The sequence below is a fragment of the Uloborus diversus genome, chromosome 2 (assembly GCF_026930045.1).
Source record: "Uloborus diversus isolate 005 chromosome 2, Udiv.v.3.1, whole genome shotgun sequence".
In the NCBI taxonomy this organism is placed as follows: domain Eukaryota; kingdom Metazoa; phylum Arthropoda; class Arachnida; order Araneae; family Uloboridae; genus Uloborus; species Uloborus diversus.
The window spans coordinates 138,280,501-138,305,848 of NC_072732.1; the positions used below are offsets into that span (position 1 = coordinate 138,280,501).

A 25,348-nucleotide genomic window follows, 5' to 3' on the forward strand; every position below is an offset into this window, starting at 1 on the left:
TTTTAGATTCTCAAAGTAACCAGTTTACAGAACAAGAGCTGATGTTCTAAACATAGTACGTTGGCAAGTTTAAAAAGTTCGATTGTATAGCGAAAATTTACAATTTCAGATTTCAGCTTGAGTTCTTTGATAAGCAGAAGTGGGAAAACTCGGATCATCTTCTTAAAAAAGGAATATCAGATAAAACTTTAAAAGAAATGGTGCTTGAGGGCGTAATTACTGAATTATATGATTTCCAATACCTCACGTTATACTAAAGCAGTGAGACGATGCGTAAAATTAGACAAAGAAGCTTCAAACACAGTTTGTTGTCTAACCAAGAGAGATGGATTTCTTAGAGTCAGATTAGAATCCAGAAATCTAACTCACAATGTATCACTAAGGCCAAACATTGTCAGAAGTCAAGATAATAATGCGACTCGCCAGCTAAACTATGTTTTATTGTATGAAATGTGGTTACAGTTTGAGAGCTCAAAACACATTTAAAGGGTGGCTGTTTTGAGGGGTATTTTTCTCAGTTTTTGGAGGGGGACTCTTGCTTCTAGGGGGTTCCGCGATATTGAGGGGTGCGCCCATGCCCTTAGTAGGTCCGGCCCCTTTGGGTACGTGAACGATGCCACACGGACTAGAATAGCCAGATGTTATTCAAGGCCATGCAAGTAGAGGGGATTCTGTAAATGACTGGCTGTCTTTTGAGAGTATGCAATATCTGGGAAGGTTTGGTCTTGGAGAAAAAAATCATAAGGACCATTTTTATAGAGAATTTTGAGATCTACAACTTTGGTCTGCGGTACTTTTCGATAAAACTTACCGTTTTTGAGAAAAATTCAAAAAACCTAAAATTTTGACCTTTGACCCCGAATAACTTTTTTAGCGCACATGGGATCGATGGGGACTTTTGGCACCTTATTTGTAATAGTAAGCCCAAGATCCCTACAAAAATTTAGCTTTCCCGGAATTTTTGTTATTTGATCACTATTTTTATGTCTAAATTGACCGGGCTATGTTTAGTTTATTAAATGAATGAATTATCGTCATTTTAATGCACAAAATTTGCAAATACAGTAAAACGTTGGTGATATTTTGATAAATATATAAATTGGTTGCTAATAATCATATTTTTTATCAAAAGTAACGCCTTTATCCAGGCTTTTGTTTTTTTAAACAAAAAGGCTTAAAGGTAAGCTGTGGAATTAAATATTAGCATATGAGACCAAATTGCAATTTTATTTATTTGCATTTCTCTTCTTTTCTTCATTTTTAAAGCAGGGGCATGTCAAGTGAAGGGTCATGGGAGTCAGGACACCTCCCAAACCATCGCCAGTATTTTTTACTTCCTTTTACAAAAAAGGAAGTATTGTATTCGCGAAAAAATTTTCACTCAAAAATCGCCCTTAATTTCCATTTTGCTCACCCCCAAATGAATGTTGAGTTTTTTTTTCGATTCGACCACATGCGGAAAAGTGCCTAAGAATGTATAGACACGCGAAATATCCATTTTGACCATCACCGAGGTAATTACAACGACTTTTCTTGTGACGTCTGTATGTATGTGCGTATGTGTGTATGTGCGTATGTATCTCGCATAACTCAAAAATGGTATGTCCTAGAAAGTTGAAATTTGGTACATAGATTCGTAGTGGGGTCTAGTTGTGCACCTCCCCTTTTGGTTGCTTTCGGATGTTCCTAAGGGGGTCTTTTGCACCTTTTTGGGGGGAAATCATTGTTAATTTCGATGTAAACTCAAGTGGCGTTATAATTTGTCGGACACTTGGCGATATATCGCCAGTCTTTTGGTCGCTAAGTTTTGTCGCCAACTTGGCGACAAATTTGGCGGAGTTTTTTTTTTTTTTTTTGGTTTCAATTTGGCCATTGTTGGTGATATTTAGAGAATAAATATTGAATCACATTAAAATAGCGAATAATGGGGAAATGACATTAAATTGGAGTAAAAGGAAGTCATGTGATGCACACATCAGCTCGTTTTTAATGTGGAAGAAATTCTACCATAAGGTTCATTTCATTTAAATAGTTAATTAGATTAACAATGATAGTGAATAGTGAAATAAACTGAGTGTAACTAGTTAATAAAAATAATTAAATGTTATATTTCTTTCAAGTCATCTTTTTATGGCATTAAATATCATATTTAATTTTTAAAAAACAAACTTTAAAAGTATCTTGAGATGGATGCAGACTGCTTTGCTAGACACTTTTTCTGTGGAGCTGTCTCCAGAATATAATTAAATAAAAAGAAACAACAAACAAAAAGAGTCTGCTGCAAATCCCGTTTCAAACAACAAATACATTCAGCAAGATTTATGGTACCCTGAGCCAGGTATTCTGTAAATGGATAAAACATTTGTATGTGTGTAAATATTTTGATGTAAGCAATGTAGTTGTCATTATTTTTTTTTTCTTGTAATTTTAAGGAAATCTAGTTTTTATATATTATGAAATAAATAATTTTATCTGGTAGTTGAAAGCAGAGTTTTGCAAAAAGTTTCAAAATCATCCTTTCGTGTTAGATCAAAACCACCTTAAACTTGGATCACTGCAATTTTGTCCATCATATTAGACTGAAACCATGCTGCTGCAGGAAGCCCTGTTTTGAGCGGGCTCCTAGCTATAACAGGGGTCGGAGTGATGATCTCAAAAATTTTAGGACACAATTTTGATAAAATTTTAAGACATTTTTAGGACACTAAAAAAATCAAGTTTTTTAAAACTTAAATGTAATTTATACGCTTCATTTTCATAGTAGATGATCAAACGTTTCAAATTCAATCTTGAAAGCTACAATAAAATGCATTCAACCTTTTATTCTTCAGTGACATATAAGGAAGTAAAAGTATATACCACATACCAGTAGGATGAACGTATGTCCAATTGTTTCTTTACTTGCCTTGTTGCTGTTTCATCAACGTGAATTACAAAGAATGATAAAAAAATATCCTTAATTAGGAGGAATTTGAAGTAAGGTGCAAGTTCAAAATTTATTATGTGCTTAACTTCTTATCAGATAAATTTGATACTTTTTGCTATTTCAGAACCATCAAAAATATCCTAGTAAATTAACAGATAAATCATTTAAAGATGCAAATTAATAATTTTTTTATGGCAACTAAAATTAAGAAAACCTCTTCTTTCGAAATTTTATCTTGGAGTGAACTTGGAACAAAAGCTTTAGATTACTTCATCATAATAAATTCGTTTTCAAAAGAACACGAAGAACAAGGAATTAAAAATTCAGTTTGATTTTTCAAGCTACTTGTACTAACCTCCTATGCCTAGCAGCATCGGTATTAGAAAATACCTGTGAAAATCCTTGATTATCAATATTGGAAAGATTGTGTACAAACAAAACAAAATGCTTTAAATTCATCCTTTTTTGCAAGGCACCATCAAGTGCGGATCCAATGGGGGGGGGGGTCATGACCCCCCCCCCCCCCAAGTCAGACCAAACATTACACAACAGGGCCTTTTTAATCTTCCTGTTACTGAATTTTTTGAAGGAGAAATTGAGGACCACCCAATTTGTGAACAAATTTAAATTATATCCAAGCACAAAATTATGGGAGGGGGGGCAAGTGTGGATCCAAGGGGGGGTCATGGGGATCATGAGCCTACTCCCCTTAACCAAACCAAACATTACCTACCAGATCCTTTTTATTCTTCCAGTTACAGATTTTTTCGAAGGAGAAATTGAGGATCACCCAGTTTGTATAAAAAATTTAATTATATCCAAGCGCAAAATTTACAAAGGGGAAAAGCGTGGGTCCAAGAGGGAATCATGAGGGTCATGACCCCACTCCCCTTAACCAAACCAAACATTACCCACCAGATCCTTTTTAATCTTCCAATTACAGATTGTTTTCGAAGGAGAAATTGAGGATCACCCAATTTGTGTACAAATTTAAATTATACCCAAGTGCAAAAATAGGGGTGGGGGGAAGCGTTTTTTGTATTTGAATTTGAAAGATTTTCGTGCTGAGAGCTCTGGCTTTAAGCAGTTTGAAGCAGCATATTGCAGTTATATATAGATTTCAATGCATATCTCAAGACAAAATACCTGGTACCCCTCCAAGAAACGAGACAATGTAGAGGCTTTGCTTTAAAAAAAAAAGTAAAGAGGGGTGGAGCAGGGGTTAAAGTAAAGGGTCGCGAAGTGGAAACGGGAAAAGAATCAAAATCCAGTTAAAAGATTTCCCTCCATGTATCATAAAAACTTATCGAAGAATGGTGACAAGGACATGTATCCTGGAATAATAAAAAGTGAACATTTTCCACTTTTTTATTTGAAGAAACAATTTTACTGCCAAAAATAAAAAAATCAAGGTTTCAATGCAAGTTTTGTCATAAAATACAATATTTTTTTCTTTATGTACTGTAATTTGCAAAACAAATTTCCAATTTGTTCATTTTGAAAAAGCTCAGTCATGTTAACTATTTCACTTTGCCCACACATTCCCTTACTAAAAACTAGTGGCGTGCCGGATCGTTAAAAAAGTAGATCTACGGATAGGGATCCGGATCATTAGTGTCAAGATCCGTGGATACGGATACGAATCTCAATTTTTTTTTAAAACCCAATTCAACTATCCAAGTGTAAAATTTGTTACGGAAGGTATTCCGGTCAGAATAATGGGCAGTTTTCTTCAAAAAATGTCAACTGCGGCAAAAATATAATCAAGCCTATGATTTACTCTTCAAAGAAATCTCCATTAAAATTGAGGGAGAGTTGGAAGGAACGGTTCGCATTTTATTTCAGCATAAATGCAGCACTGACCCATTCCACCTAACTTCTCCGACCGCTGCTGCTGCTCCTAGTTCAAATTAGAAAAAATCAGGCCTCCACAAAGTTTAAAAATTGTAACATTTAGAATATACATAGTTTTCTTAGAAGCATACCTGTATTTTTTGTTTTATATATGCTAATAATGCAACAACGATTTGTTGGTAAGTAAGAAACAAGCACAAGATTTCAATACCAACTTTTTCCAGATTCTTCATACATAACGAAATATGGTAAAACTACGATTTAGACCGAAGAAACCTCCTTTTTTATGACGAGCATGTCGTACCCCCCCCCCCTCACACCAAGATACCATTGTTTGTGGGTACACATTTGGTGACCCCCCCCCCCCCCCTTGGTGAGCCTGGATCGCCCTTGGGCACCATGTGCTGATTTTGCATCCATTTCTGTCCGCTTTTTCCAATCACAAGGAAGAGAATTTCAATTTTCCATAGCATTTTAATCAAACAAATTAATATTTACATTTAAAAAAGGAAAATGTTAGTGACTAAATTTTAAAATTATATGCGCAAGAAATAATCCAACTTCACTGAACAGAAACACATAGCAATCTGACTCTTTGAACAGTAAGAACAAGCTAATTCTCAAAACCAGACACAAGATAAGCATCATAAAAATAAATATTACTTCCACCAGGGGGAATAACATTTAAATTTTGCTCTAAATAAATTTTTTGCATATTCAAGTGTTTATATTTGGGTTCTAACTCATCACATTGTTTTTTTTTTTCAATCAGCTATGATACCCCCCCCCCCCCGCCCCACACCAACCCCCTCTGTCTGCATGGAACTGCAATTTGAGAGAAGAAGGGAATACTCCCCCCTCCCCCCCCCCCCGGCTCACATATTTTCATTTCTTTTGAAATGGGGGAAAAAATCAAAAACATGGGATCATAATCGGATCACCTTATACTCCTAACTCTTTTTCTGCAAATTTGCCCTCGGCTGTTTTAATTTTCTTTATCATTTTATTTTTATATATTTTTTGCAGAAGAGAGGAACAATTGCAAGAGTTACAAAGTATAGATTAAAACAAACTGCTTTATATTGAGCATGTATTTTGGTTAACTGCACCCCTAACCTGTTTTTTGACGCCCAGTTTCCCACCAGATGGAGGCAACTGGCCCTCTTTTGATGCAAAATTGCACTAGGAATTTAATGTCACCCCGAGGACATTCTAAGCCAAACAAATACCCAAGGGATCTTTTACATGCCACATAATCGTATGAGATGGGCACTGATGATTTTCTGCATCTCGAAAATCCCACCGATTGGCCACCTTCAGGAAGGCCCAGAACCCGGGTCCACAAGCGTAGAAGGTCAGTGCCTAAGCATCACGCCACCAGCCGATCCCGTCATACTTTGACGGGCAATTTTCTGTTGTTAAATATTAGTTTTCAAATCGGTAGTCAAGAGAATTACAAATAAGTTGTAACTTAATTTTGGATATTATACTGAAATGAATGATACAGCTTGGATGTTCTAATCGACGTTAAAATGATATTGCATCTATGAAAAAGCAAATGGAACTTTGTGCATCAAATGTAATAATGGAATGGTCGTAGTCAATGGGAGGTTGTTCTAAAGAGCGTTTATTGTAGAAAACAACATCAAAACGGAGTAAAATCAAATACAATTCACAAGATAATGTTTCTTTTCCAAATGCCAGTACAGTATTTTTCTAGCTGTGTGTTAGTATAGGGTGTAGTAAGTAAGACTATTTTTATCAGAACTTAAGGACATTTTATCAAAGCTTTTGTTGTTAGAGATCAAAAATGACAATACCACGTAACTTTATTGAAAAAGTAGAATGTTGAAGATACTCCCATAACCCTTCATGTATTCAAATAATTTTTAAAAACATTTAAATTGTTCTGGACATTTTGGCTGTATTATCTCATTATGAAAGCAAAAACTATTTTGTGTCAGCTGAGACAAAAAAAAAATGTACAAATGTGCATTAGAAAAAATACAGAGTAAAGTTCACTTTAAAAGAAAATTAATAAATGTTCATTAACAAGGAACACTAACAAGGAACTCAAAAACAGCAGTAATTCTACACTCAAATCAAAAGATATTACCTCTCTGGAATGCTTTTTTTCATTCAACTCCCAAGACAATTTTCAACTTCCTCCTTTAAATTATCTAACTCTGTTCTAGATTTCAGTATTTCATATCTCATAATGTTAAGTTGAATTCTTTGGAAGTTTAAGATATCTGAAAGAAGGGGAAAAAACATTAAGAAAAAGTATAATTTCAAATAACATTTAGATAAAACCTATTTTTCATTCAGAATTTACTTAGGTGGTTAAAAAAGTTTTTAGACTCTCATAGAAAAATACGAGTTAAAAATTAACTTTCAATGCCATCAGTAGTTTTAACTTTCAGTATTTTTTGGTAGATGGCTGTACTACCTGACATCAAACAAAGAATTTCTATGTGGGGGTCTTTCCTCTTTTGAACATGCCGCTCTCTCATTCCGACAATGGAGTTGAACAGAGAAGCGTTGCACGTCATGGTTTTTTGCAATTTTCAAAAGGTTTGACTGCTGCGGAGTGTTTCCAAAGCCCTTTCTTCCTCCTTTCGGATGCTTCTCCTTTACGTGGCACAGTATTCAACTGGTTTAACAAGTTTGAGCATGGAAAAAAGATCCTTAGAATATGAATCCCAGAAGCAGACGTCCAAGCACTTCGACAACGGAGGAAATGTTGAAAAAGTGTGTTCCCCTTGTGAAAAAGGAACTGAAAGTAACGCATCAGGATATATTTAAAATCTTAAAGATCAGTTCAGGGAGAGTCAATGCCATTTTGTACAATCACCTTTTGCTGCAAAAGCGTTGCTCAAGATGAACCCTCACGCACTGAGTGATGCCCCAAAAAAATATTCGCATGGAATGGTGCTACATGATGAAAACAAAATCAACGATGACACAGACAGAGGTGGCTGGGGTATAGTTAAAAAGCGATGAAACATGGATTCACTAGTTTGATCTAGAAACAAAGCACAAGTCCATGACAGGGGCGCTACCAGAGGGAGGTCCCACAGGTCCCGTGCCCCCCCCCCTTCCCCCCGAACACCAATTTGAACAATTTTCAAAAATACTCTTCTTTTTTTCTTTTTTTAATTCGAACGAAGATGAAAACGCTTTGAGAAAACGAAGTGGTTCCAAAGTAAGCCAGGGATTGTAGACAATAAGACAATTTTATAAGTGTACATATGCAATGTGGATATTTAGGACTCATCAAGTGTAAGTGATTTTATTGACTATTTTGTTGTATTTTTAAGTGATTTCAGGCCATTTTAACGTGTTCCTTTTTTTTTTTCTTTCCTTGAATGATTTTAAAAATATGAATAGTTTAGAGCCTTTGGTGATGAAAATTCGTGTGCATTGTAATTTATTTCATTAATATAGTAAACGAAGTAATAACAAGTATTGATTTCCATACCCGCCGCCCATTTTCTTACCGCCATAATGTTGTTTCAAGTACTTTATTCTTAACGTGATTTCAATTCTGGCATAAGAAACAATTAATGTTTTTGCAACAGTTTTTTGAATAAATTGCAAAACTTATACAATTTTAAGGAATTTTACTAAATAATATTAATAATAATTATTGATGTAAAGAAAGAGAGAGAGAAAGGGAGAGAACCGCTGATAAGAGTGTTGCGGAAAAAAAATTGTCCCCCCCCCCCCTGAAAATATTTTCTGGTTGCGCCCCTGGTCGTTGACCTGGTACATTCCAGGTGATCCGCGACCAACCAAGGTCAGACGCACAAGAAGTGTCAGAAAAAGAATGGTGGTAATATTTCAGGTTATATTGCTACCATAGTGCTGGAAGGACAAGAAGAACGGTTACTGCACAACTGGTATGGTGACCAACTGTTTTGTCAGAAGTTCTGGAAATAGTAGCATCAAAAAGATCCCAAATGCGGAACATATGGAATACACAGAGAATTAAGGATTATCTTAAAGCAGAAGGTATCAAAAACCCTGCACACTCTCCCTACTCACCAGATCTTGCACCCTGTGACCTTTTTTTGTCCCCAAAAATTAAAAATAAAATGCAGGAAGCAGATTTGGCAAGTGAAGTAACCAGTTAAGTAAAGATAAATGGTCATCAACATTTAAAGACTTGTTTGCCCGAATGGACAAGTGTATTGCATCCAAAGGGTTGTATTGCAAAAAGTTATAAGCAATTTTTGTGAATAAATTCATTTTTTATAGTAAAGTCTAAAAACCTTTTTTGAACCACTAACAAGATTAAAAATCATGGTTTGCCATATGGGAGGCGCAGAAACACAATAGTACTAATAAATAACATGAAAAACTACATAACTACCATAAGTATATATAAAACAGCGTTAGAAATCTTTGAAAGAATTTCCTAAGCCTTTGTACCAGCCTACAATAAAGTGCACTGGTTCAGAAAATGATGATTGATCCAGTCAAAGTGTAACAAGAAATACGTTTCTACAACTTAAAAGCATTTCTCTGCTCATATGTTAATCCTTCTGCACAAAATTTGCCAAATTTATTGACTGTATCTAATAACTTTAATTTGATATTTAAAGCATTAAACTGATTTTGCATCTCAGATGAATTTGCCAAAATCTACATGCACAAAATCGATGAAAATATACAAAATAAAACGAGTAATATTCACAATATGTAAAAATTGTAAACTGGCTCGATTGACAACAAACAATCATTGGCCCCACAGACTATTGAGTTTTATTTCAGAGTGCCCCGATTCAGTTTTTAGTGGTCTTGAACCAGCATATTATCAATGATTTCAAGCAGTGATATTAAACACTGAATATATAGACACATACACTAAACCCTCGTTTTAGTTGGGAGCTATGTTTCACCGAAATCAAAACCATGTAAATCCTTATATATTATTTCTGTAGCCTGTTTTTGGTTTCTACGCCAGATTTTCCCCAATTCTTGATCGATTTCTTTGATTTACACCTTATTTTAAAGCTTAGCGTGCAGGCTACTGACGAAAAATAGACCCACGGTTTAAAAATTGTTTTTTCGGGCAAAAAAAACCTGTTTTAAAGAACCAGAATGAGGTTTTGGGTTAAATTTATAACTTTAACTTGCACTGTTACCAACAGAGCTGAAAAGCTTGATCGGCAGAGCGCTCGACTGGTAACCAGGAGAATGCGTGTTCGGGCCCACGTCCGGACAATCTGCATCAAAAAATTAGAAAAATATCGCGCATTACATGAACAATGAATACCATATATGAGGGAATACATGAGGTAGAAACGCTCCTAGCTGTTATAAAAACTTGATGCAACACGGAGCTAAATTCATACTCAATTGTAAGGGTTTTTTTTTTTTTAAGTTTTTGCTCCGGGAAGAAAATTAAAGCATAATGTAAGCGAAAATATAAATATCAGGTTTAAGATTTCAGACTACATTGGAATTGTTTTTTGTTCGGTAAAATATAATAAATTGCATGTTGAAATATAGATTCTTCTAATGAGTTTTTGACTCTTTGTACAAATAAAAAAAATACTACCTCAATTTAAAGAGTAATATATATATTTTTCTTCTTTTTGCAAAAAAAAAAATAGCGTATCACATTTTTACTACAGTTGAAAAGCTAAGCTTAAAAAAGAACTTAGTTCAAATTATTTTGTATTTTAACCGTGCTGTTAAATGATGAACACGTGCTGCCATCTAAGTCATAACGGTTCAAACAGCCTGCAATAACAAATTGCAAAAATTTTTAAAAATAAAAACACTTCTCCGCAAGAAAAAAAACTTGAAATTACCTGTGGGTTTTTTTTTTCGGTAGAGCGTTCGGCTATAAACTGTCTGAACTTCGGGCGAGTTCGGGCTGTCCGACATAATAGCAAATTTACAGTAATATTACACATTACATGTACTCATAACATACAACAGATAACACACGTAATAAAATAAATGCAGTGGGAATGCTATTTGGTGTTTCGACTTCTTTATGCAGGCTACAGTTATCATTCAGATAAGTTGACTGCTAATCGAAGGGTGTTCTTCCCCTTTTTTTTAAACTTTGACTCCGTCCAGACCACTGAGCATAATGTAAGCATAAAAAGAGTATTAGATATACCTCATGGGAATCCTTTTTGTGCAGAAAAACATTTTCATTGTATGCTGAAATGTAGATTTTTCTAATAGCAGAGTTCGAACTTTTGTACAAATGCAAAAATACTACGCCAAATTAAAACTACGAGTTTCAACCAGTAAATCTTTAATTATTTATTCAAATATGATTTAAAACATTAAAATTATTATCAACTTCATTAGTAAGAAATCCTCTGCTTTCGGCTGAAAAAAAAAAACATTTTGTCTACGTTCGAAAAATTACACTTAAAAAATGAACTCAGTTCAACTGGTTTTGGTTTTAAATTTTAAGTGTTCGATTAAAAGAAAAACAAGTGCGGGCTTTTAAGCCGTACAGGTTAAAAAAAGCCTGCTATGGGAAATTGTTGAATATTCAAAAATAAAAACATTCATTTTTTCAACCGAATTTATTACTTCTCTAGAATGTTTGTTTCAATCGCTACGTGAGATCTTCCTCATTCTTTAATCAAATTCCATGTTTTACGAATAATTTTAAATCGTATCATGCTGGCTAATAACAAAACATAGACGCATGATTTTATTATATTTTTTTCGGCAAAAAACTTTTTTACTGTGTTTTATTACACATCCCTTCAATGAATAGCATTCGAAAAGGAAGGCACAGTTGCTAGGTTTGTTGGAGCGTCGTACTGTTAATCAGAATGGCACCAGTTCGAATCCATGCCACTAAATATCTCTTTAATGTTTCCTTTTTTCCCGTCAGATGCCCACATGGGCAGGACTGTATTTGCCACAACCTGTTTTTTCACATGCAAAATTACTGGTTTTTCACGTGTCACTCAGCCACACTTTTAATGATATTTATATTTGCTTTGAAAATACGTACAACCAAAAGGGGAGCGATGATCAAATTATCACAACGTTGTATTTAACGAGGTTTTGTTACTGATGTCTTCAAATTACATGCCTTCTCTTGTGCGCTTACTTTTTTCGGTTTTTCTTCATAATATTCTTTCTTTGAAATTTTTAAAGAGCGAAATGCCTTATGAAACAATTCGAAGTACAGTGCGGAGTTCCGCACGGATCGACTAGTTATGATTTAATAGTGTTATTAAAAAAATAGGGGTTAGGTTCCATAGATTGAAAAAAACACTTCATTCTAGTAAATAGATAAATATAAATAATAAGTTTAATGTGTACTCTTTCTGATATATATGCACAAAGCACGTGCACTTAATGCACATGCATTGAGAAAACACAAATTTACTAAGTGTTTATTTAAAAAGCTGGTTGTGATCTTGTTTGGCATTTCATTAATTATTTTTCTCTGAAGTTCTTTGTGGGGGCATTGATCCGTCCATGATCACTTCCATGGCGGTATCTTTTTCACTAACAAATCAGAAACATTATTAAGGAATGGTCCAAAATTTTCAACGTTAAGCTTTTGGTTGGGTGTCGTCAATGTCAGTATCCTTGTTGGTTTTGTTCTCCATTGTCACTTCTGAAAACTTTTCTTCTTCCAGTGAGCTCTGAATTGTGCAAGTTTAATAACTTTATTTCTAGAAAGAGTTCTAGAACCAATTGCAAAAAATTGTCTCCAGTGGTCTATGCTTGCTTCCTAGCACATGCAAAAATGCAGTTTATTACGTGTTACCTGCAATTGCAGGAGTTTGGATTTTGAAAAAGGAGAAAAGGTTATTGGTGTGCAATGCCGCATTCACGTAAAATCAAAACTTATCCGAGTAAAAAAAAAACTACTAAAAACAACAGCTGTAAAAAAAATTTGATTTTTTAGATATTAAAAAAAAGTAAAACAGAAAAACATATCTTTTTAAAAAGTAAAATATGCTGGCATTTTATTCACAGGAAATAATAAGAAATAAACATATACTTACTCAAAACGTCATGTGAGACAGTACTTTGATCTCTGTATGGAAAATTATTTGATGATGGAATGAATGGAATTGAAAAGTTTCTCACGGGAAATGAGGACAAAGACATTTGATCCAGTCCAGAACTTGTGGGAGATTTTGATGAGTGTTTCATCACGTCAGAATTGTTTGTATGGTCAGAGTTAGGTGAAGACAAGAAAAAATCAGAGTATAAACCATCAAAAGTCATATTTGGCCTCCAACTGTGATTGCTTTCTTCATCACCTTCAACATTTATGTGAAGTGCTGGTGATGCTTCTAAATAATAAGGTGGAATATTTAACACTCCATTTTGAAATATCCTTTGAGGATTTTGAACAGAATTTTCATTATCTGGAATTGGCAATGAACATTCAGGGTGAACACTTGGAGATTCGACGCTTGGTTTTAGTTCTTTATATAGGGAAGAATCGTCACTAATGTTCTCATTTGAATTATGTTCCAAGGTAGGAACAATATTGTTCATTGAACTTTGCATAACAGATTTAGTACCCACATTGTTGTTTAAAGCATTTAGTTGTGGACTATTAGAAAGCTGATAAGATTTATCAAAACTGGTTTCATCACCAAAGGAATCTGTAAGTTGATTGGGTTCAATATTTAAATCACTCAGTTGTTGATCAGCAGGAAAATTTACAATAAGATCATTTTCTCCAGCATTCATATATTTTCCATTCTGCATTTTCAACATTTGAATGCATTTTTCTACATCATTTGAATACTAAAAAACAAAAAGAAAAAAGGAATATGAATAAAATAATTATTTATTTTTTTAATGCAATTATGTTTAAATCATAATTTTTTGTGATATTTTTTGCAGGATTTTAAAGATAAAGTATAAATACCTCAACATGTTAGCAATATTAATTATATTTTTGTATATTTTGAGAAAAGTATTTTGTCAAAAGCTTAAGAATTTAAAGGTTACAAAAAGAATTAATATTTCTTTAAAACTTATTTTCATCAATGTCCTCCTTTCAAAGGAAATGATTAATTCAGCCAAAAATTTACATAAAATGCTGATACAACATTTAGAACAAACTTTATAGAAAGAATTTTCAAAAAGAAAAAAAAAGGACAGAATCTCAAAATAAATTTACCTGTAAACTATATAATAAAATAATTTCATGTGGAATATTCGGGAACATTTGAAGCATCTGAGTAAACAGCAAAGGAGCATTTTGGTTGGGCAACTCCATTTCACATTGTCTTTTAAAATGCTTGTCAGTTCATCAAACCTTATTGGAGATACAATATGTCAGCAAAAAGAATTGGAAACAAACTAGCACAATGTTGCTCTTTCTTAACAAAGAACATCCCTTTAACAAAATATATAGGATATGCAGTCAATTCATGATAACTCAAATTCCTATAACTCGAAGTTTTTATCAAGTTCGACCTTCCATGCTAATTATTCTGAATAACTCAAAGTGAACTTCCTTTAACTCGAAGTTTTTTTCAAAGATGATTCGAAATTTATTTTGAACAATCGTAGAGAAAAACAGAAAGGAACAAGTGACTATGAGAGAAAATATCTTCTTCACTGGCAATTCCTGCACAATGGACCTCTAAAGCAAGAACAGCACCTGTTGAGCCAATGTGCAATAAAAGAGTTACATGTGCGGAAATGAGTTAGTTTGCTTTCTTTTCTTGTACTGTACTGTTTACACTTTGACATATTGCTCGACTACGAATTTGCTTTTAAGCTGTCAAGTTAACTGATTGTACCTTTATTCAAAGGCTCACCTAAGTTAAGATACTTTATGCTTTCCCAGGGGCGTAGCTAAGGGGGTTTTTTTGGGGACAAACCCCCCTCCCCCCCCTCGAAACGTTAGTCTTACAAAAAAAAAAGAAAAAGAAGAGAGAAGAGAAAGAAAAAGAAAAAAAATCAAAACAACTTTTTTCTGAGTAACAAAGGTCAAAAATTCACTTTACTCGCCCCCCCCCCCCCCCCAATGCCAATGAAAATCTGCTCCATGTGTGACCCTCAAGCATAAAGAAGCCTCCCTCTGCTGAGACAATTTTTTGATAATTGAGTGAAATTTGACACTTCGCTTTAGAAATGAGATTGATTTGTTAAATTCTTTGTCATAGATTCTGCAAATTGTTAAATATGTTTAATTTTATGAGCCGCGCAGTGGGAATATTGCATACAGTCGAATCTGTATATTTCAAATTTCACATTAAAGAAAAAAATCGAGATAAAGAGGTTTCGAGATACGGGGGCTTTAAGAAACTTTTTATAGAAATTTGAAATATGATGGTGGAAATTTGAAATCGATACTAAAGACAATATGGGCTCTTGATTAAAATTCCTCTTTATTAGTTTTGTTAGGTATTTATTCTATTATTACATTATTAAGTGCTTTTTTGTGAGTTTAAGGAATCATTTTGACAGTAAAAGAAACTTTAAGCATATCTTTTTCAAGAAAAAGTCTTTTATTACTTTTTGGTCCCTGATTTATTTTATTTATTTATTTATTTATTTATTTATTTTTTTTTTTTTGGATTCATTATTTATCCTTTTGAGGCTATCAATTGCTGCAAATTTAACTTGGCCAGTATTCTACGATTTTCCTTTTTTCATCACTTGAACTTATACTTTCTTTTCGCTCCAATCATTTCGGTTTTCTAAGGAATCACAATTTTAAGAAAGAGAGTAACCAAAGAACAGTACTAATCCAGATAACAGAGCGAAATGGCTTTTAACTTGAATGACCTTTAACCGTGAACTTGAAATGTTCATTTTACATGTCAAACCTGCGAATTTCATCCCTTTACTCTTCTTCCAAGAAAGTGCGCGAAACGACTATCCTTTGAGATAAATAAATACCTTTGTGCTGAACAGTAAAATAAGACAAAACAACGTTAGAAGAAGCACAAATTTGCAAATTACAGCAGACACGTGTTTCGGCGTTATAGGTTAATCTTCTTGGAAAGCCTACTCGTGGAACGCATTTCTCCCTTTTTTCCACTGCCTCCTCAGCTCTTGAAGACAATTCCTCTCTTTCTGAGTGGAAGAAAATGTTTTTGTTTGCTGCTTTAAAGATCATTAGGCTTCGAATCCAAAAAGGATAGCATAAACGGAATTCAAGACAATAGAGGTTTTCGTTGGTCTGGTCTCGTGTGTGTCATAGGTCATAGTCAAAACGACCTTTGCTAACCAGAGTATCCATTGCAATCACATTGATTTTTCAGCCAGTATTTTACTGCGTAATCTTTTGGAAACGTACAGTCTGTTTAAAATAGTACATTCTAAGTGAAAGTTGTTGCATAATGAAGCGAGCAAAACCGATAACAAGCTTTTTTAAACCCAAAGAAAAAAATTAAAATGACGAAAAGGATTGCTCTAAAAAGAGAAAGTTAACGTCGTCTGAAGAAAACGAAGTACAGTCTGCAAAGCAGCATTAGTCCCATCAGACCCTTCTGAAGGTAATTTTATTTTAATTCAAAAGAAAAACGGCATAGCATTACATGAATAAAATGTTTAAAAAGGAAATGAATCTAGATTATTTTTATTAGCTTGGTTTTCATTAAAAAGTAGAAAATAAACAAGACTTCTGTTTATAATACTCGAAAATTGCTGTTGCTCTCCTAAATAGATATTTATGTAAATTCTAAAGCAGCTAATAAAATTAAAAATAAAGACTTGAAAGGAGAACTGATGGTATGCATTTGAGCGAATAACTTTCTACCGCCTATATTTCTTCCCTAACTTTTTTTATTCGAATTTTATTAACTGCTTTAGAATTAGCATAAATGTAAATACATAAAATGCAACATATAAATATAAAGATATGAGAAGCAATTTCATTTTTTGCGGGTTATAATTCAAGAAGTCTTTTTTTATTTTATTTCATACTTTTAGTGCAAACCAAGTTAGTAAAAATAGTCTTTATAGTCTGACCACCAATGAGATTGAAAGTCAAACATCCAGTTTACAGGCGGAAATGGAAGTATCTATTAGCTTTCAGGGAAGCCAGCTTTTGTAGATGTGTGTTAGCCTCTAAATTAAGCAGTCACACTGAAATGAACGGAACACGCTCATCAGATATTTGATTTCCCCCTGATTTGGATAGACTGGTTTTGACAAGACCGTTGTTAGAAAATTTCACTTCAAATTAAATGGAGGGAAAAGAAAAAAAAAGTTGAATTTTCCATAACATAAAAAAAAAATTCTTTGCTTTTGTTTTGTTTGACACAAGTATCGGAATTGGGGCACCCCATTCCAAAGTATGTAAGATTCGCCTCCCTCTTTTTTTTTAATACTAAAAAAATTGACACACACATATATATATAAAAGAAGTAACCCCCCCCCCCCCCCGAAAGTCGGGTCTAGCTACGCCTCTGTACTTTCCCCTTCATTCTTTTGTTTGATCATTTGCTGATTAGTTCCTGAGAGACAGAGTGATTTTTCTTTACAATTAAAGATGTCTAAGCAAGTACTCTGTCAATGATATTAAAAGAAAAACTTCTAAAGTGATAGAATCTATGAATCCAAATTAAAGGAATGAAGATGTGCACCTTTCCTGAAGTAGAATCAGCTTCATTCAAGTGGTTTGAGCAGTATCGAAATCAAAACCATGCTTTTGATTTTTTCGTTCAATATTTTTGATTAAACTGTGCATATTGTGCTTAAAAACTTTAATGTTCTGTAATTTTATTCATTAAATATACATATTAATTACAATATTTGATGGTTTTTAATATTAAAATGCCAAAAACTAGGGATAAGTCGAACTTCCGATAAGTAGAAATTTTCCTTTGGTGCTTTAGATTCGAGCTATCGCGAATTGACAGTATATTCATGGAAGATTGGCTATATCTACATAATGAGTGCGATACACTCCTGATTAAGAGACTCACAGAACAGAGTGGGACAGTAACCGCATATAATCTAGGTAAACAAAAAAGGTAAAAAATGATGCTAGTGTATAGAATAGCTTCAAAAATAAATAACGCTAGCATACATTTTTTAAACTACATTTAAAAACAGGGAGCTTAAAAAAGGATTGTACATTATTTGAAACAGATTACACACAAGCACGAAACTACAGTCCTCGGATGGAATGACTGAGCTGGTGGTGTATTTCATGTATTTCTGCCTTAGCCCTGGCTATAGGGCGGTAATTTACTGAAAATAATGCCTTGCTGTAATCAGTAAATTACTGATAGTACCTGCCTTGCCTTCAATCTTCGAGTTGAACCGAACCATTGCTTTGGTAACTCGTCTGGTCAGTGCTAATTCTATATTAGCTACCAGTTTGTTCAGCACTCTTGGTTTCCTTAAGAGATTTTCCATCTCCAGCTCAGGCATTTCCTATTCCGGGCTCCTGAGTGCTAATAAGCTTTGCTTATTAGCACTCACGTTGACATTGCTTAGAAAGCCTTTGCTGAGGAAACTGCAGATGGAATGACTGAGCTGGCGGTGTACTTTTCATGTATTTCTGCCCTAGCCCTGGCTATAGGGTGGTAACTTACTGAAAAAGATCCAGCTAGGTTACAACAAAAAAATGCAAAGGAGAGGGGAAATTTGTCAAACAGATCTGGCCAGGTCCTTCTTTTACATGTGTAAGTAGTAGTTAAGATTTAAAAATCAGTAAGTTGTTTAGACTTGAAAATCAGTAAGTAGTGTAGAGAGTAGACCAAACAGGGGTCTGTTCAGGATTTTTCACAGGGTCTGTTTTTTGTGAAAAATCAAATGGGCAGTTCTCAAAAGGTGGGAACAAAAAAGTTAACTTTGAGCAATTTCAAAAATTTTCGAATTTGACATCAATTTTGATTTTATTCTATAGTATGCATACCTAGAACACAATATATGAACATGAAAAGACAGCAGGTATTTGTAAAAATTGTTAATTAGCAAATTAAATCAGCAATCTGTAGGTAACAGATTTTGGACATTGTTTTCCTGTAGGTAACGGATTTTGGACATCATCATAACGTAAGTTTCACCATTTTTGACAATTGTTAATCTGATTTTTAACTTTTCCAATGAAAATTTTATTTACTACTTTTTAAATTTTGCAATTTAATAATAAAGAGGATATTAATGAAATACTTGAATGGCTATACATGCTGCTCCTTACATATAATAAAGTTTTGGAATGATTTTGAAGAAATTGATGCAAGGTTAAAAAAAAGCTTCAAACTAAAAAAAATACAATTGTAAAAAGTGACATCAGTTTTAATAATGAATATTTTTTCTAATGTCATAAGAATTAAAATGATGTCTAAAAAAATTATTGAAGAAAGAAATTCGTATTTCTATTTGGAGATCGTTAAATTATGTTTCCAAAAGAAAGAAGAGAAAAAGAATTCTAAAATAATAAAAGCGGAAAAAAAAAAAAAAATGCTAGCGCAGGTGATAAAGTCGCCAAAACTGGTACAGCTGACGATAAACTACATTTGTCAAATTGGAATTCCCCTCTGGTAACCTTTAGCTTATCGTACACTGTGTTGTCGCCAACGGAGGTTTGCTTGGCGATTTTAGCGCAAAATGGCTTTCGGTTCGATCATAAGCAGCCATGTTTCTAATGTAATTTATGTATTGTTCAATGTGTAACATATTAATTATGCAGAATACCAATGGATTAAAGAAGATAACATTATAATAACGTTTTTTATTGAGGTTAGAAGACAGTAGATCATCAAAAATTATGAATAAATGGACAGAATTATCGGCGTCAAGATCGTAACGCCATTTGGACATCTCACATGTACGTTAAAAAAAAATTATTTTTCTTCTAAGATACTGCATAAAAGCTTATGAAAACACTTTTAAACAATTAAAAATTGATTCCGAGGCTCGATAAACACCTTTAAAATGAAAACATCATATACTTAGTTCTCAAAAAATAGCATTGTAAAGATTGTAAATTTTGGACATGCATCAAATTTCAAACTTACTATTTTCTAAAATCGTTTACAAAGTGAATAATCTGTCTTTACTTTTGTTATTTGTGTAAAATATTAACAAAAAATTATTCAGTGTAAGATTCATGCCTTTAAATTTTTTTTGAAACGTATGGAAATAATTTTAAAAAATTTTTCTTTAATGGTACATTTGCTCAGTTAACGTTTTGGTATGTCCAAAATTGCGCCTTTTAGCAAAGAAAATATTTTTTTAAGGGCATTTAAAGAGCATTTTTTCCATAATTTATGTCAATTCTTGTCTCTATACAGTTTTATAATTTAACTCAAAATTTTTTGAGTTAATTAAAATGAAAGTTATTTGGTGTTGAAGCTTCAAAGTTGAGGTCTGTGTTTGCTCCCACCTTTTGAGAACTGCCCAAATAATTTTGTGAAAAATATATTAATTTTGTAAAAATCAAATAATTTTGCAAAAAAAAAAATCTTTTTTTTTTTTTTTGTTAAAACGAAATTTTAGAATTAAGAGATGGCATAAACTGCATCATTTAAACTTAAAGTTGACTGTTTTCCTTTTCTATGTAGAGAACATCATTCTGCAGTGTTTTTCTAGTATTTGGTGTGGTGGGGGGGGGGGGGATCATCGTTCTCTCAAGTATCAATATTTATCTACCATTCTACATTATGTTAAATTATACTAGAAATATTTCTGAACAATATTTAAAAAAATTTTAACAAAAAAATAAGGCAACAAGGGTTCACATATAACAAGGGTTCACCATTTAACTTTTTGACCAAGACACTCTTAAAAAGCACAGAATTTCATTTAAAACTTATAAATTTCGTGATTTTAACAAAAATAAAAAGAGATATTATTTGTTTTACCTCTTAAAGTGCACTAAACATCAAAAATTCGAAAAATCGGATTCCCATAGCGGATGCAAAGAGATCGCAATTCTCAAAGTGAAGGCATCAAAAGTATAAAAACGGCTTGTAAAAGAAATATTTTTGATAAAATTATTTTTAAATTGCATTTTAGAGTCCTATTTCATTAATATCTGTGGACACAGCTGAAGCAAAAAAAAAAACAATTTTTGACTCTTAGAAGAAAATAGAATTTTGCTTTAAAAACTTGAAATGAGAGTTCTAACAAAAATAAAGAGACTTTTCATTTATTTGCATCCCAATAAAGCGAAGTTAGCTTGAAAAAAAGAACAAAATATGATTCTCATATCAGATGTTAAAAGATTCGAAAAATCGGTAATTAAAAGAAAAAGTTAATCATTCTTGTTAGCATCGAAAAATCAAACCCATATAATTTCCTCCCGAAATAACAGTTAAACATTGCACCACACCGTAAAAACGCAAATATTGACAAGCTAGTAAAATGTTGAGAATATTTTCTAATCAAGTCATTATAAAGGTTCAGAAGCTAAGTGGTGATAATTTTGAAGTTAGTAACCCTATTTGAAGCAATCATATTTTTTCCCCACCCTTTTTACTGTCCCTTTGCAGTTCTAAGTTCATTTCGCAGATATATATTATTATTATTATTGATTATTAAATCATGAGTAGGGGAGGGGGAGAAAAGTGCTTACCAACGCCTTTTCAGAAAAGATTACAATACCGCTGCTAATTAGCTGTGCTTCTTTCCAGGAAACCAACAGCAAGCATTTACATTTATTTGGCAAGTAGCAATTATTTATCGCTTGCAGAAGCATCACAAGAGTGCCAATTTCTTTTTCCTTGCAAAATTAACAGATTTTGTATAAACTGATCCCTTTAATTTGACTTTAAAAAAGGTTCTAAAAATTATCGGTTTAATATGCGTTATTTTGCTTTCAGATTTGCTCTTTCAATAAACAATTTGTGAAAGATCCGTTCTTGCTTATCAAAATTTTGTGAATGGTCAGTTTTGGTTGATTGGAATTTTGTGAAAGGTCAGTTTTGGTTCAGATTTTTGTGAAGGGTCCCTTAACGGACCCAAATATTCTCTGGCCTGACCCCTGCCTAAAAACCAGTTCCAGTAGTGCAGTAAAGCAGTAAGTAGAGAAGATCTATAAATCAGATATCAACTAGTCAAATTTCAGCATTTTAGTGACATTGGAGGGTTTGATCTCACTGGCATGGTAGGGAGAAGGAAGATAAATATCTAGTGCCGCATTTACAATTGTTCCAACCCGTGAGAGAATCTTGAAACTTTCAGCCTTACGCACCTTCCTGCAAGATTTTTGAGTTTCAATGAAAAAACTCAGAAATAGGGCAAATTTGCCCCCCCCCCCCTTTTAACAGTTGTCCAACGGTGAAGGTTTCTCTTTTGATCCGGCACTGGTTACAACAATACATTTCATGACTCGAGTTTTTTTTTTTTGTAAAAACATATTTTTTAAATGTACTTTCACTTGGACTTGAAACTGATAAGTTAAAAATTTTTAATTACATTATCTATTGTAAAAACTAGCCTTCTGGTAAAATTAGGGGCAGCATATAATTTTAACTTATCTAGCTATTTCATTTAAAAAAACATAAGTTTTTAAAATTAGATACACTGAGACAATGAAATTTGAAGAAGGGCATTTGAGTTGAATATAACTACAAAAAAAATAGTAGTTGTGGTTTCATATGGCTACAGAAAATATTATTCAGAACATTACAGAATTACAACAGAAAAAGAGCGACTCTTAAAGTTTTCTCCACACTTTCAAAAAAAAAAAAAAAAAAAAAAGTTTTTACTTCACCTTTTTTACATACTCTGCATTAAGGTTCGCAACCTAGCCCCAATTTCCGACAGTTCTGCTTGTCAACAAGATATTTTCAAGAGAAAAATGAATACTGTATAGAATCTATTTTAATTTCAAAACTTAGGTATGTGTTTTCCTTTCATTCATACACGTGTTGTTTCTCAATTTGTGAAAACATGTTTATACACGCTTGTGACGTACACATATTTCTGATTACGACATTAAAAACTTACGCACCACAACAATATAAATTTTGGTGACGAAGACGAATTTTTTTAACCCAGCTATTTTTCAATTTTCAACTTTAAATGATTAGTTACGATGAACATGTACACAGAAGCATAGAATTTCAAAATATACAATAAAATGAATCCGAAGATTTTGAACTGAAAAAGCGAAAATCACACAATCAAGAACTTTAGCAAGAATTCATTTATGTGTTTGAAAAACTCGATCAAATTTTCTTTCATTTTGTAATTTTAAGAAAAATATTTGATTGCCAATTAAAAAGCTAAATAAAATTTCAAGTATAAACTCACTATCTAATTGCTTTTTGACAACAAATGTATTCGACTTCAAGTGCAAGTTTACAACAACACAAAATGCTTCAGGCGAATTAGAGAAATTTAACTAATATTTCGTACTAATTAACGAAATTCAACGAGATATGTTTATATATTACGTCATATGAAGTGACAACCATAAACAGTTGCCACTCTTCCTAAGAAGACTAAAAAATATTTCCAGAGCTAAATTATATTGGAGCGTGATCTACCATTTTTATCCACAAAACGGTGGAGTCCCTAGGGACTCTACAAAGCGGTAATGATTCACATGACTTTACTTGCGTGTCATAACCGTCAATTCGCAACTCCAACGAACTATAGGAGGCACTGAAGTCACTGTCTAATGGCGGACTTAAAAACTAAAACAAACGCACATGGTAACGAACAAAATGCTAAAAGTGTTGTGATTTTTGTTCGTACGTATGATTTTTTCGCTTTATTCTTTTTAAATTAATTTTCAAAGTCTTGTGGATATTCTGGCCCACGTAGAAAGAAATGAGAATTCAAGAAGCATTACTAAACGTCAAAGATTAATGCAAACTACGTAGTTCGTAGTTCTAAGCAGCTATTACCACGATGTTGAATTCGATATTTATCAATTCTTGATAAAACTAAATAATAATTGTGGCCTGAAAAGAATAACAATTAATGCTAGAAAATTCAATATGACATTACAAATTGTTATCGAAAGAAGATACTTTTTTGCCTTGCTTGGCTAGCGATTATTGTTTTCCATTTGTAGCTGAGTTATTTCTCTCGAATTCCCGAATCAGTTAATTTAAAAATTTTCTGTTTCGATTTTTCTAATTTCTGAGTTACGATTTAATTGTGTCATGTTATGCAAATCATCAACAAAATTCTCACGGATATATGGTGGTAGTTTTCTTTTCAGTTGATTGACCATTATTTCTTTTCACTTATCGAATTCTGTAATCTTACTTCGCAACTCCAACGAACTATAGGGGGCACTGCAGTCACCGTCTAATGGCGGCATTAAAAACTAAAACAAACGCATGTGGTAACGAAGAAAATGCTAAAAGTGTTGTGATTTTTGTTGTTATGTATGATTTTTTCGCTTTATTCATTTGAAAAGATTTTTCAGTCTTTTGGTTATTCTGACCCATATAGAAAGAGATTAGAAACCAAAAAGTATTACGAAAGTAAACAATTAAGGCAGAACACACAGTAAGTTGTTCTGAAGCAGCCATTTTCACGATGTTGAATTCGGAATTCATAAATTTTTGGTTCGCTTCGAACGGCATTTTCATTTTGTACCGTTTTTTCTATACATTAGTACATATTCAGTTCAGTTTCGTGACATTTCCGGCATTTGTTGACATTTTTGTCACATAGTGCACATACGTGGCAGACTGTCAAAAGTGACGTTTAACACTAGATAATTTATTTCTATGACTATATGATTGGATATCCAAAGAAATCATGCATTTAATTCATTTGTCATGGAAATGATTTACCTGATATGCGAAATCTTGTCAAGATACATTATTCTTTCACACAATTTTCAAACCATAACCCTATAAACAGATTTTTGGCGAACTTTTATTTTTTATTGTTCAAATTCTTAACGTTCTTTCTGGATTTTTCAATCTGTTCTGCGATAAATACAGTGGCTCCCAAAAGTGTTCGTACACCTACGACTTTCAATGAAATAGGCCATTATCGATTGGTTAGAATTAATATTTCGGAATAGGTATCTTATACATATAAAATCTGAGTATCTATCTATCTATCTATCTATGTCCAAGCTTCTTCTCCCGAACGACAGTGAACTGACCATCGAACCAGGTATCGATGGATTCGTCATCTTCCCGGCTTCATGTTTGGCTATTTAACATAATCCTCCGATAATAATTAGCGGAGATATCAATTAAAAACTATTAATTATGACTCTTAGATTTCAAAATCAAATCCCTATTTTTCGAAGGCTTTCCTCCATTTAAATTATTATTCAGTGCTTCATCTCAACTTTCCGCAACAATGCTTTTATTAAAATGTATGTGAGCGTGAAGAAAATCATTGAGATGAAAGATCTGTTGCCATTTTTTTTGCTCAGGTAAAATTCTTGTTTTTGTTTTGAGGCTTTTCCTGTAATCAGGGGATTTAAAATGTTTACTTTATGGGGGTTTTCCGCAATCTGCCACAAAATTTCACTGACTTTTTTTTTTTTTTTTTGGTTCAAGCCTGATTGTTAAATACGCGTCACATGACATAACTTTCATTTTCGAGGAGGACCGTGCACGTCGTAAAGTAAATGAGTGATTTACAAGTTATTTGAGTTCTTTGAGGGTTTGTACCTGGAAAACGGATTGATGTAATTCTTGTACG

General features: G+C 33.1%; 1 protein-coding gene across 1 annotated transcript in view; it reads right to left on the reverse strand.

The window, feature by feature from the left end:
• The window catches only part of LOC129217361 (uncharacterized), a 35,120-nt gene extending 12,023 nt beyond the window's left edge, over positions 1-23,097 (reverse strand). Inside the window, exons 1-4 of the mRNA XM_054851648.1 lie at positions 22,976-23,097; positions 13,926-14,063; positions 12,790-13,546; positions 6,897-7,032 (exon numbers count right to left, since the gene is read on the reverse strand). Coding sequence (XP_054707623.1) covers positions 6,920-7,032; positions 12,790-13,546; positions 13,926-14,024 — 969 coding nt within the window. The 5' untranslated portion in view covers positions 14,025-14,063; positions 22,976-23,097 and the 3' untranslated portion in view covers positions 6,897-6,919. The remainder of the gene's footprint in view (positions 1-6,896; positions 7,033-12,789; positions 13,547-13,925; positions 14,064-22,975) is intronic.
• Between the last annotated feature and the right edge of the window lie 2,251 nt (positions 23,098-25,348).